The sequence below is a fragment of the Dunckerocampus dactyliophorus genome, chromosome 11 (genome assembly GCF_027744805.1).
Source record: "Dunckerocampus dactyliophorus isolate RoL2022-P2 chromosome 11, RoL_Ddac_1.1, whole genome shotgun sequence".
NCBI lineage: Eukaryota > Metazoa > Chordata > Actinopteri > Syngnathiformes > Syngnathidae > Dunckerocampus > Dunckerocampus dactyliophorus.
Genome location: NC_072829.1, coordinates 7252984 through 7266126, shown reverse-complemented (window position 1 = coordinate 7266126; position 13143 = coordinate 7252984). Strand labels below are relative to the sequence as shown.

Genomic DNA, 13143 nt, shown 5'->3' with positions numbered 1-13143 from the left:
ACAACAATAGAAACACTTGACAATTAATCAAAACTTTAGAATGAGCCATAATAGTGTAATTAAATAGCATTGGCAATGAATGAAGCTAAGAATGCTAACATGTTTTGACTGACCGGATTCAGGAGAAGAACCTGACACGGCTGCAGATGGATTCAGGACTGTGTCTTGCCCCCTGGTCCTGAAAAAAATGTTCAGGTAACAAAACCGCCATCGACAAACAATATTTGTGGATGTAGAGAAAATAAACTGAATGCAACATTTCTGTTATGTCTTGAATCCATCCTGCCACATTTCTTTATCATTTATCAGAGTTGCCGTCCACCAGGGGGCGCCACTGTCATTGCGGCATCTACTCTGGCTGCAGGACGGTCTCTTTGTAGCCATCAGCTGCGGTCAGTTGCCCACCTCCTCCACCCTGATGATACTGCGCCCCGCCCAGGACGTTGCAGACACGCTGTCAGTCAGGTACCAAACAAGATCCCCTGCTGGAAGTGAAACAAGGGCCTTGAACCCATTAGTGCTGTGTGACAATGTGATTTTGTTTGGATGCTGCAGGTCTCGGCTGGAAGTGGACGGCGTTGTGGTCAGTGTCGTTCACTGCTGCCGAACACGCACGGTGGCGCTGCAGCTGGAGGATGGACGGATCAGGAAGCTGCTCTGGGGTCAGTCTCAACACTCCTCTTAATCACCTAAAGGAGTTATTTGGAAGACAGACGGATCAAATTATAGTCACAAGGACACCTTATGTTTGCAGTCAGTACTTAAACTTATTGAAATGCTCAAACATTTAATCATATCATTAAAGCAATCAATCAGGGTGAAATCAATAAATGTTCAATTTAAATTGAGGTCATTTTTAATGGCTTTAAGTGCAACTTCCTGTTTCCTATGTTTACAATATATTGACTTTTTTTCTTTTTATTATGTGTTGGCTTTCATCATTCTTATACATGTATTATTTATTATTCTTAATACACAAATTAATACAGCCTAAAAATATTTGCAGAGCCAACTGTAGATCTACACTACTGTGTTCCAAATTGATGCACCTATAAAAAGCACTAAAAATGCCTATTTTTCATACTCTAAACCAGGGGTCCTCAATTTGTGGCCCGAGGGGCCACATGTGACTCGCTGAAACTTTTCATTTGACCGTCCAAACATCGCACAAGTAATGTAAACCATTTGGTCTAACTTGACAAGTGCTCATTCATGTAGTACTTGCTCTGCTCTGCAGGGGGCAACAGTGAGGTCGCTGTGACTGGACTACAACATATGCATTTACTAAAAATGCAGCGGCAACTGATGTGTTTACATTCAAGTTAAAGAAATACTGTATGCGAATATACTGGAGAGGTAAATGCCAAACCACGACTAGGTGGTGATCTACTGTATGCATACACTAGCAGTCAAAAATCGGAGCGCACCCAAATTTTTCCAGTTATTTATTGAAATACAAGTCGTTCAAGTCCAACGAATAGTTTGAAATAGTACAAAGGTAAGTGGTGAAGTGCCAGATGTTTTTAAAAAAAAAAAAAAAAAAAGGTAAGGTTACCCAAAACTGCAAAAATAATGTGTATTTCAGAATTATACTAAAAGTCCTGTTTCAGGAACCACAAAATGGGTCAACAATTTAAAGCCGTTCTGCAGAAATTGAGGTTGATCAAGCCTTGGCAGTTGGTGCAACTCATTCCTACAGGTGTTCCACGTTCTGGAGTACTTACTACTCTCCTCTGCATAAAAACGGTGTTCGGAACACGCTGTGGTACGATACCCTCGTGAACATCAGCTGAACAGAATTGTACTGGAGAAAGTCATTTGTTGCTACAAAAATGGCAAGAAAAAAGGGAATTAACAATGGAAGAGAGACAGACCAGCTTAACACTTAAAGGGGACCTATAATGCTTTTCCTCTTTTTTGACCTATAAATGTTGTTACAATATTGTATTCTCGCGTTAAACGACGCCAATGTGTAAGATAATGAGGTTTGCTCATTTGGAAGTGAGACCTGAAAGCAGTTTTGGACGGCGCTGCACGCTGTGTTTTACAGAGTTTTTTTTTTTTTTTTTAAACACGTAGTTCCACTGACGTCAACGCAACCCGGATTTCCTTATATAGACATACCAAGGCAAACGCTGTAGGCCTGCCCTCCCCCCACTCTGCTCTGTTCACCGTGGCCCCTAGGAAATGTTTGTTGGGGTGTGCCTAAAGAGGCAAGCATCAGGCAGAAGTGGTTGGAGTTGCTGATTCCCGGCCAGCAAGAGAAAAATATTCTCGTCTGTCAACGGCACTTCACACGGGACTGTATTGTGAACATGGGCCAATACAAAGCTGGACTATCCACAAAAGTGTTGCTGAAGTCAGATGCCTTTCCAACATTACTTGGTCGTGTTGAAGAGTCGGAAGAGCAACCTGTAAGTAACAATATATCAGTGTCCTGTGTTTATTTTGTAATCAGTAAGTCAGTAAAAAGTAAATAGACAAAAGCGGTTGTCCGTGTAGCGTTATTACAGCAAGCAGATGGAGTGTGACCAATCACAGCGGAGTGGGCTCGGCGGAGGCGTACCTGGATGATGGCCGGGGGTGGAGTAAATTACACAGACCGTTTGGGCGGGAGGCAGGAAACCCAAGCAAACACGCAGGAAGAGGTGCAAAGCCTAGAACATCTAGAAAGCTTTCTGTGCGGGTTATCGTGTGTAGCTGCTCTATAGAACTCAATACAAAGACACGAAAATGTATATGTATGTATAGTACTTTATTAATCCCACAGCAGGGAAATTCACTTGTTACAGCAGCAAGCAAGATACGCAAGTAAAGAATGCATAGTGACATAGTGACTACAACATGGTTCAGGTGGTGCAGGTGTTGTAGAGCCTGACAGCAGTCGGTATGAAAGACCTGCGGAACCTCTCCTTCTTACACCCTGGGTGTAACAGTCTGCTGCTGAGTAATATGTGTATAATAATATAAATGTGTATAATAGGTCTCCTTTTATAAATGTAGGTTTTTCCTCTAGAGAAATTGGTGTGTTCTAAAACTTTTGACCGGTAGTGTATATTTTTGAATGGGTATGCAGGAATCCCTCACCACTTCGCGCTTCGAATTTCAGTGCTTCATTCTCATGGATTTTCAAAAATATATTCATTAATAAATCATTACTGTTTTGTGTTTGAATGTGGCCCACTATTAGTAAAACAATATGCATATTTAAGCAAATTTTACGTCTTTTTTTCCCCTAAATTAAGCATTTTCAAGCATAAAACTGGTCAAATTTACTAAAATGCAAACATAAAACATTCAGACGACGCATTCAAAGACCCCTATGTTATATGTAGTATTCTACACTGGTTACTAGGTGTCACTCAAGTTACTGTAATGTTCCATGAGACACATGCCATGCAGAAACTCAACTGTGAACCCCGACTCACTTCCTGACCACCCCCCGACTCAGCTCCCCTAGCATGGGAACACATTTACAGCAACACACACAAACACAAGCCTTACTCATGTCTCATTTTGTCCTATTATGTCTCTTATATTGGGTAATATGAGTGGAAAGGCATCTATAGGGGTGTTATTTCATGTCTCGCGGGCTCTAATAATGTTAAAAGAACGCATTCCAAAGGTCGTGAACAGGTTTTCTTTGCTCTAACTATGAAAATATTCGATTTGCTGATATTCACTTATCATGGGCGGGCCTGTAACCAATTAACAGCGATAAATGAGGGATTACTATAATTGCATATCACATTCACACACCCTCTGTAGGCAATAAAGTGATTTTTTTGATAATTTTTTTTTTGAATACTTCTCCGTCTGTTTAGATTGTCCTGAGCCATCTGTGGAGGAGTGGCTTGATTCCAGTGGATGCAGTATCAACTTCCCTGTGCCCTGCACTCAGACCGCCCTCTGCAGTGTGGGGGGAGAGGTAAAGTAAAAAAATGTTTAGGTAAATAGTGTCCGTTTAAACGTTCAGCACGAGCCTCTGACCGTGTTAGCTCTGACTTTCCTTATGCGGTGTAAGTAAGAAGTCATTTAAAGACATTGTAGAATGATTGCTGTAATGGTTGCAGGAGTGCCTGCTAGGCCTGACTGACAGATCTCACCTGTACGCCGCAGACGTGGAGGTACGCCCTGCACGGAGGTACACGCTGTGTCGGCGGATGTTGGTACGTACTTTCAAGTTGTCTGCTTCCTCCTCAGCTCGCCTCCAACATATCGTCCTTTGCCGTCTGCAACGACTTCCTTATAGTCACCACGCACTCGCACACGTGTCGCTGCCTCCAGCTGAGCACGCTCAACCTTAAAGGTACCACGTCCGGTTGGGCCCATACCTTTTATAAAGCATGTCTTTTAGAATGTCTTCCTATAATAAGCACAATGACGTGAATGTATTTCATATATGAAACACAAGAGGGCGACAGAATATGACGACATTGGTGACCTCTCACCCTACAGTGCTGCAGGCGGCCTTGGCCCAGGACGGTGGTCAGAACGATGAGACCCTGCGGCGGGTGGAGAGAGGGTCCCGTGTGGTCACTGTGGTGCCGCAAGACACGCGAGTCATCTTACAGGTCAGCCGAACACGGTAATGATCGTTCAGACTGGCAGTCGCTCACTGCGGTGCATTTGTGTCCAGATGCCTCGTGGGAACTTGGAAACTGTCCATCATCGAGCTCTGGTGCTGGCTCAGCTCAGGAAGTGGCTGGACGAGTAAGTAGAGCACAGACCTCCACCAAGGTTCAGCAATCCCAATAAATTGAATCGGCACGTTCATAGAACACACACCTCCTGATTGTTTGAACTGCTGGTGTGTTTCTTTTCTAGTTTGAAGTTCAGAGACGCTTTCGAGTGTATGAGGAAGCTGCGCATCAACCTGAACCTCATTTACGACCACAACCCACAGGTACATGCAAGGTATCGCTTTTGGTGAACTTTTGGAAGAATTCAAGCAGCGATGGCTCCAAATTCCAACACATCCGCTTCCTTCAGGTCTTCCTGGAGAACACGGACATGTTCCTGACGCAGCTCAGCTCCATTAACCTCATCAACCTCTTCCTCACCGAGCTCAGGTCAGTAGAGCATCGTGGTCAGGTGAGGAAGCCTTGAAGCATTTTGGGGAGGGGTCTAACATGTCTCCTCATCAGGGAGGAGGACACTACGGGCAGCATGTATCCTCGCCCTGAAGGCAGCACATTCCAGCAGCCGCTCACCCCGGGACAGAAGAAGGTGGACGTGGTGTGCGACGCTTTGCGGAGCACCATGGAAGCAACGGATCCCAACAAGTCAGTGACTTTTTGCTCGGGTTATAAAGTAACAGGAATTTCCATGGGAACGAACAGGAATAAACTGGTAATTAGCTAAATTGCAGGGTAGTTTATCATGAGGAACTTAAAAGAAAGACTTTTTTTTGCTAATTCTGTGTACTTCAAATAGTGGTTGGGGTAGTAGTTTGTTTAGATAATTGTTATTTATTAGACTACAGCATACCCACGGCCCTAGTGAGGACAAGCGGTATAGAAAACGGATGGGTGGATAGATTTATTTAGTTTATTTATTATGCAGAGAGTGCCAAGTGTTTAACTGTAGTACAGTAAGGCGTTCCTTAGTGTAGGAGGTTGTTTATTTCTGCAAATGTTTTTTTTATTATGACATTTTTTCACAAATAATTAACAATACATAAATAACATATAATAATACAATATATACCATGTATGAAGAATAATTTGGTCACGATTGAGTTTGGTTTATTTTCTTTCTTTTGTTGAAATTATTTCAAGAGAGGATCTATCTTGGGGTGCATTGTGGTGCACAGAATTTTTTTGTTTGTTTGTTTTGTTACATAACTCCAGATTAGCAATTAATTCCCATAAAAAGTGTTAAACTCAAATTCTGCCTCTTGGCTTCCAATAAAAAAATCGAAAACAGTCTAAGAAAAAGGATAAATATAGGAAAGTTTCCACGCCTTTGGTACTACTGTACAATTCCTTGTGCAGGTTCTGTCTATCCATACTGACGGCCCACGTGAAGAAAAGTGTTCCCGAGCTGGAGATTGCTCTGCAGAAAGTTCACGAGCTTCGAGGTGAGCGAGTCTGAGACATGTCCTGCACAGGTGTAGTCCACCAAATGGTTTGGATTGTAGTGTTCAGTACAACATCACACTGAGAACCATTTTTAGCACTTGCTAGTCAAAACATTAGAAAGAGCAGGCAGTATGATACAGTGCAGTTGTGTACCACTGCAAACTCTTAAGCATCCGGATACAACTCTTGTACTGGATCATGTACCTAACGTTGTGTCCAGCGAGTGTGTATTGTGTATTTGTGTGTAGTGAACCCACCTGAAGGAGACAGTGCAGTGAGCGCAGAGGAGGCTCTAAAGTACCTCCTCTTCCTGGTCAACGTCAACGACTTGTACGAACACTCGCTGGGGACGTACGACTTTGACCTGGTGCTCATGGTGGCCGAGAAATCCCAAAAGGTACACACAACATCAGCGTTTTTTTGGGTTGTTTGTGGATGAACAGATAAGTGTTGGGAGTGAGACGTCCTGTTCATTTTGCAGGACCCCAAAGAGTACCTCCCCTTCTTGAACATGCTAAAAAACCTAGAGGTCAACTACCAGCGCTACACCATCGACAAACACTTGAGACGTTACAGAAAGGCGCTGCTGCACCTCAGCAAGTGTGGTGGGTCTAAAATTTAACTCCATTAGTGGAACACACACATTACCAGCTTCTATTTAGCAAGAGCATTACACAATGCAATACTGACATGTTGAGATAGGATGTCTATAAGAGTCACAAGTAAATGGCTAGTTTCGAGTTCCATTAGTCAGTGCACCAAGCAAGGTTCATAAAGGGATGCTTTGAGTTTGGTGTAAACAAACGACAACGATATCAGTGACCCGTGAGCTCACAAATGGACAGGGAAAAAAAATCCTACAGACACAGAAAAGAGGGAATAACACACATTTTCTTCACATTTCACTTCCGGTAGGTGGTCTAGTGCTTAATAGTTGTAGTTGTAGCTTAGTAGTGTAGTTGTAGTAATAATATCTGAGTAATAAGCTTATCATGTCCTGTCTTTTTAGGAGAGGAGCATTTTCCAGAGGCTTTGCAGCTGGTGAAGGAACAGACGCTCTACAGCGAAGCACTGCGACTTTACCCTGCTGACAGCGCTCACTACAAGGTATCAGTGGGACAGTACAGGACAGGGGTGTTGAAACCTTTTTCCACCGACAGCCGCATACTGAAAAATCAAAGGATGCCGGACCACTTTGATCATTTACATTTTGTAAACCTTGTAGATATTCTAAGACATTACATACAGTATATTCTAAGAAAAAACAGCCTCTTATGAACTTTCACCATACATCACACTTTTTTGCTTTTTTTTCCCAATTTTGCTGTTTGTTTTGTCAATTTTATAAATATTTGTTTTACGGCTGACTTCCCGTAAAAAAACGTTATCGCTATAGGCTGATGAATGCCTTTCTAAGCCGATCACAAAAACAGATCGCCGTGCTGCGGCGACGTGACAATTTACGTCACGACAACACAAACATGACATGAATGTGCATGTGTGCTGTATCACGTAGGGTTGACAACACCCGTGTTGAGCCGACAAGGAACGTACTTTGTCCCGTATTGCCACGAGGATCAACACTAGTCTGTAAAACACCTCCGTTGGTTTCAGTTTGACAGCTTGCCACATGCTACGCCAGTCAATGCCAGCGTGCTTGATCACTCCCTTGTCAAACCTATTGTTGTTCGACTTCTCTCGCATCTTTATTTACACGCTTTGCCTTGCTGTCAACGGCTGCAGCTAACTAGCTGGCTAGCTAGCTAGCTAGATTTATCCGCCTAGCTTCTCGTCTTCGGAATCCAAATGTGACTTTTTACCAGAGTGACATTTTGTTTTTAAAACAAACAAGCAATGTGGTTAGTTTGAAGCTTGTTTGTGTCCCACGGGGAAGTGGATGTTACGTCCTAACTTTCAAGTGTCTATTGTTGTCATTATACTATTGTGTATATACGTACAGTATGTCTTGTCCCCCAAACACTAAACTACTGTGTTGTTGTTTATTTGCCAGGGGCCCTTGGAATTGTCTAATGGCCAATAGCACTCATCATAAATACATTGGAAAAATGTACAGTTAATCCATGTGATTGATATCGGCCGATCTCACTCATGTATGATCGGTATTGGAATCAGCAGCATAAAACACTGATTTGTTTGTATTCATTTTGTCTTGTGATTTTATGAGTTTATTCCAATAACATGTGATTTAACTTAATTATTCTAATACTATAACTTTTTCCCCAACCTAATTTTCCAAAAAACTGCAACTGAATGTTTGTATTCCATAATGTTGCGACTTTTAAAATTAAGATATATATTTTTTTGCCTTTTAATATTTCAACAGTATGCTTCTAAAATATCCCCCCCCCCCATAAGTTTTCTCTGGTAAGATTTGAACTTTTTCCTGTTATTACAACTTTATTGTATATTGCGCCTTTCTTCTTCTAAAAAACTAACTTGTATTAAAATATTAAATCTTATATTATATTCAAATTACTAAACTTGTATTTTTACAATGCAATGTGCGGAGGGCTGCTACTGGTACAAGATGAATATTAGGAACTTTAGTTCCTCTTTTGGGGCATTTGTCTGAGCCATTGTTGCTCTTTCAGCTGCATTCATCAAAATTCAAAATTCAGTCAAAATCTCATACAGTCACGCAATATAATTTCAACCTCAAACAATCTAATAGTAGCAGTCATAGTATAATGAATTTGGAAGGACTGTAGATGTAAGTAAACATGCAGTTATTTAGAATGAAACCTATTCATGCTGCAGTGATGAAGGTGTATATGTTATCATGAGTAAATAAGTGTAAAACATGTTTAAATGTAAAAGATATTCATGATGAAATGAAGGGTATAAAGGTCATTTATTTGTCGTAGCAAATAAAGGCAATGAAACCGTTAACCTTGACCTCCTCAGGCGCTGAGCTGCGCCTACGCCGAGCACCTGGTGGAACAGCAGCAGGCGGAGCAGGCCGGCCTGTTGCTGTGGCGATGCCAAGAGCCCGTTCGTGCCATGTTTACATGTTTAAATGTAAAAGATATTCATGATGAAATGAAGGGTATAAAGGTCATTTATTTGTCGTAGCAAATAAAGGCAATGAAACCGTTAACCTTGACCTCCTCAGGCGCTGAGCTGCGCCTACGCCGAGCACCTGGTGGAACAGCAGCAGGCGGAGCAGGCCGGCCTGTTGCTGTGGCGATGCCAAGAGCCCGTTCGTGCCCTGCAGGCCTTCGCCAGCTGCGGCAGCTGGAGGAACGCCATCTGTGTGGCCCAGCAGATCCCTCTGCCTCCAGACCAGTTGGCTCTGCTGGCTAGAGACCTGGCAGGTAACCAAGGCAACAGGTAGTGGTTTATTTACAGTATTTCTTTTTTACCTTGATATCATCTCTCTTTTCAAGGGAAGCTGACTGAACAGCGGCGCCCTGTGGAGGCGGCAATGCTGCTGGACCAGTACGCCAAAGTAAGAACAACTATGATGACATTGACTGATAAGGCTAAAGGTCTTGTCAAACAAGGGCCAAACAATTAAAAATGGCACCAATAGAGAAACGCCTGTAAAAGGGGAAAAAGATCTAGAGCTCACCTTTATCCAGATCTGCACCAAAGTTGAAAAGCTTTTCTTAGGCCTCCAACAATATTTGCAGGAATCTGGTCCATGTTTTTGCCTTCTTCTTCCTCTAACAAACCACGACAATCAAAACATTAAAATTATTCAGAAATGTTACCTCTAATAAAAAGTATGGATGTTGCGTAAAGACAGGGCTGTACCCTTTTGGATTCTGGCCTGCAGGAGACGTTCCCATCTTGACTTAAAATAGCAAAATAGAGAAAAAGTACTTGAAACAATGAAAGTATACATATTTCTAAATATTTTTAAAACAGTTTTATTTATATATTTTTTTAAAAATCCTTAATGTGGCTTGATTTTGTTTGTCTGTTCATTGTGTGAGTTGGTTAGCAGGCTTGTTCCTGGTTAAAGTCTTGCATTTGCTTTTCAGCGAAGGGGAAAAATGACAAAATTGTTGTGTCTGCACTTTTATCCTGATCTTTATCAAAAATGTGTCAGAATTAACTAATTTGTTAGAAATTTTTTTTGCAGAATCCTAACTATCTGACAAAACCAAAAAACTCCCCCTGCCTTCAAGCTCTGAATCAGATGTTAAAATGACTGGAGTTGTTAACTGTGGTTCTCATGGCGACCTAGGACTGTGAGGAGGCCATCTTGGCTCTGATCACTGGTGCAGCCTGGGAGGAGGCGCTCCGACTGGTTGGTGAAACACACACACACACACACACACACACACACACACACACACACACTCACACTCTCTGTAGGACAAGATAAAAGGTATATAGGATATAAATTCACTTAAATATCTATCTGCAAATGAAATTTTATTAAAAATCTGATGGTTCGAAATATGTTAATTTTGGCCTGGAATTACTGTGTAGATGCGATTTGTAGTGTGGCGTGTGGAGTACATACCAGGGTGCTAGGCCTACATGAAAATTATGACACTTTATTTTCTTCCCTGGACTTTTTGATGATCAAAAAAAAGTCAATGGTCACGCAGCTGACATTTAAAACAAACATCACAGCCTAAGCCTAATTGCAAGTATTTCTTAGATGTTATCCAATCTTGTTTACAGCCACGTTGAGACGCTAATTGCTGATGCTGTATCCATTAGCTTCACAACAGATATGTGTTTGTGTTTAGATAGACAGCTAGACTTTTTATTAATCTCCAAGAGAAATTCACATATCCAGCAGCTCTGCAAAAATGTCATAACGAACGTAATCAAAAAATAAAACGACCGAGGCATGACATGAGAGATAAGAAAAATAACAAAATAAAATAAGAATAAATAAATGAATACGGAACAGATCACGTCAAATTTCTAGTGCAACAATACATAATAAATAATAATAATACATAGTAATAATAATAATAATAATAATACATAAGGTACTACAACCAGTCCTTCCACGACAGTAGATATGTGATGTTAAACATACCAGTATCAGTAGGTAGCGGAATCAGGAATTGAGAGTTGGACAATATCGGCATTTCGTTTATCCGCAAAAAAGCCAATATCGGACATCCCTAGTACACACTTAACATTTTTTCGGGTTCTTCTAGTGTTCATTCATGTTTGTGTGCTGCAGATCCACATGCACAACAGAGCAGACATCACCGAGACGGATCTTAAACCCGCCCTGCTTGAAGGTACCTTTTTGGATACCACGACCAAGCTCCTCCTCCTCCTCCTTTTCCTCCTCCATTGTCACAGAATTAAACTTTTCTTTTTTTTCTGTGTGTCAGCGTCCAGCACTCAGATGCTCTTTGTGGAGACACAGGTGGCCACATTCATCCGACACAGGACCCGACTGGCATTGGTGCGGGAGCAAAAGGAGAAGGCCAGGCTGAGCTTGCTGGGTGAGGAAAAACGCTAAGTCTATGACCACTTGCGGTCGCCATGGTAACATACAAATATCCTCTCTTGCCTTCTAGATGAGGATGTTCCGGACTGCGCTGACGCTGAGCTTTATTCTGAGGCCAGCAGTGTGATGAGTGCCTCCAAGTACTCCCACAGTAACTCACGCATCTCCTCGTAAGAGAACATACATCTTACATCACTGATCAAAAGAATCACAAAGTGTGATATTGAGTTTTTTTTTTTTTTTTTTTTTAAAGGTTTACTCTCTTACTCAGACGGTTAAAAAAAAAAAAAAAAAAAACCCAGCGTACTAAAATGCATTACGGGAAGCCAAGTGATATCGCTCTCTTCTCCAATTGATCAGCGGTAAGGCGCAAGAATGTAAACGGGGAAAAAGGTCGCAGCATTACGCTAATAAACGCACCGTGATAACTTTGAAGTGTGTGGATACGTTAGCATACGTCCGTATAATTTCAGTATCAGACAAGTGCACTTTAAGTGGACGAAACGTCCTTCCCACGCTGATAAAAACCCTTGCTTGACGATGAATGAAGACATACTAGCTAACATGCTAAACCGAAGTCGCGTTCGCTCCGTGGGTAATTTGTTCGCGATGTCTTCTTAAAGTGCTCTTGTGGTCAGCTGGCATACTGTAGCGTGCTAGAGACTGAATTAATACTTTGCCTCCAATTTGTGCCGCTTCATTCCCTACTCCTACCCTTTTTCTGTTTACATTGGTGCGCCTGACCAATTGGAGAGAGCGATGTCACGTGGTTATTGATTTTCTTTCTAAAGCACAATACTATCGCTTACATCTCTTTTATGCTGTGACAAGGCAAAGGAGTATTTTTAAGTGGCAATGATGTACATAGGTAATCATTTTGAACAGCTGTAACATGCCCGAAAAGCTTCAAAACTGCTGATGACATTGACCTTTTGTATGACGCAGGAGGTCTTCAAAGAACCGGCGCAAGGCTGAGAGGAAGAAGCTGAGTCTGAAGGAAGGAAGTCCCATGGAGGACAGAGCTCTGATGTTTGCACTAGGAGAGATCATCACCACAGTGGACAAGATGAGAGGTGAACGTGCATCACTACACCCTGCTTTTTGTCTGAAGGCTCCATCAGCGATGTCAGCTGATTGTTGTCGTCCTCTGTTGCAGAGGAGGTGCAGGCGCTGCTCAAGGCGCTCGTCCTCTTCCATTTTGACAAACAAGCAGAGAAGCTGCAGCTCGTCTTTGCGGAAGCTCTGCGCACGATGGAGGAGGCCATTGCCGAAATTTGGTCTCAAAGCCTGCAGAGCAGCCACACTCCGGTAATTCATGAATTAATTTATCAATTGTGTGAATGATGAAGAGCAAAATGTTTCTGTGGATTTTTATTCTGCCCCATCTTTTGATGCTCAATTACTTCCACATTTCTCAACCGATTCAAACATCCCAACGTCAAAATGTTCAGCTGATATGGGGCACGATAGCTCGATATAAGGGTTAGAAAAAACAAGAAGAGATTTCTCGTTTGGAGAAATGCTGTATCATGAGAACAGGGCAGCCAGAAGACAACCAAGACTGAACTATGGCATCGCTAGGATGAATGCTAATGCAGTAATGTGGAA

The 13143-nt window shown here is 42.1% G+C and overlaps 1 protein-coding gene across 3 annotated transcripts in view; it reads left to right on the top strand.

Moving 5' to 3' along the window:
- Positions 1-13143, top strand: part of elp1 (elongator acetyltransferase complex subunit 1) — a 25884-nt gene that overhangs the window by 10184 nt on the left and 2557 nt on the right. For all 3 annotated transcript variants that reach the window (XM_054791850.1, XM_054791851.1, XM_054791849.1), the window contains 23 exons: positions 123-195; positions 310-465; positions 556-662; positions 3825-3928; positions 4074-4127; positions 4204-4309; positions 4459-4574; positions 4640-4713; positions 4828-4906; positions 4993-5072; positions 5148-5285; positions 5997-6082; positions 6332-6480; positions 6565-6688; positions 7093-7190; positions 9217-9418; positions 9491-9552; positions 10297-10359; positions 11260-11320; positions 11417-11530; positions 11606-11705; positions 12481-12608; positions 12692-12843. In XM_054791850.1, the coding sequence (XP_054647825.1) occupies positions 123-195; positions 310-465; positions 556-662; positions 3825-3928; positions 4074-4127; positions 4204-4309; positions 4459-4574; positions 4640-4713; positions 4828-4906; positions 4993-5072; positions 5148-5285; positions 5997-6082; positions 6332-6480; positions 6565-6688; positions 7093-7190; positions 9217-9418; positions 9491-9552; positions 10297-10359; positions 11260-11320; positions 11417-11530; positions 11606-11705; positions 12481-12608; positions 12692-12843 (2426 nt within the window). The remainder of the gene's footprint in view (positions 1-122; positions 196-309; positions 466-555; positions 663-3824; positions 3929-4073; positions 4128-4203; positions 4310-4458; positions 4575-4639; positions 4714-4827; positions 4907-4992; positions 5073-5147; positions 5286-5996; positions 6083-6331; positions 6481-6564; positions 6689-7092; positions 7191-9216; positions 9419-9490; positions 9553-10296; positions 10360-11259; positions 11321-11416; positions 11531-11605; positions 11706-12480; positions 12609-12691; positions 12844-13143) is intronic.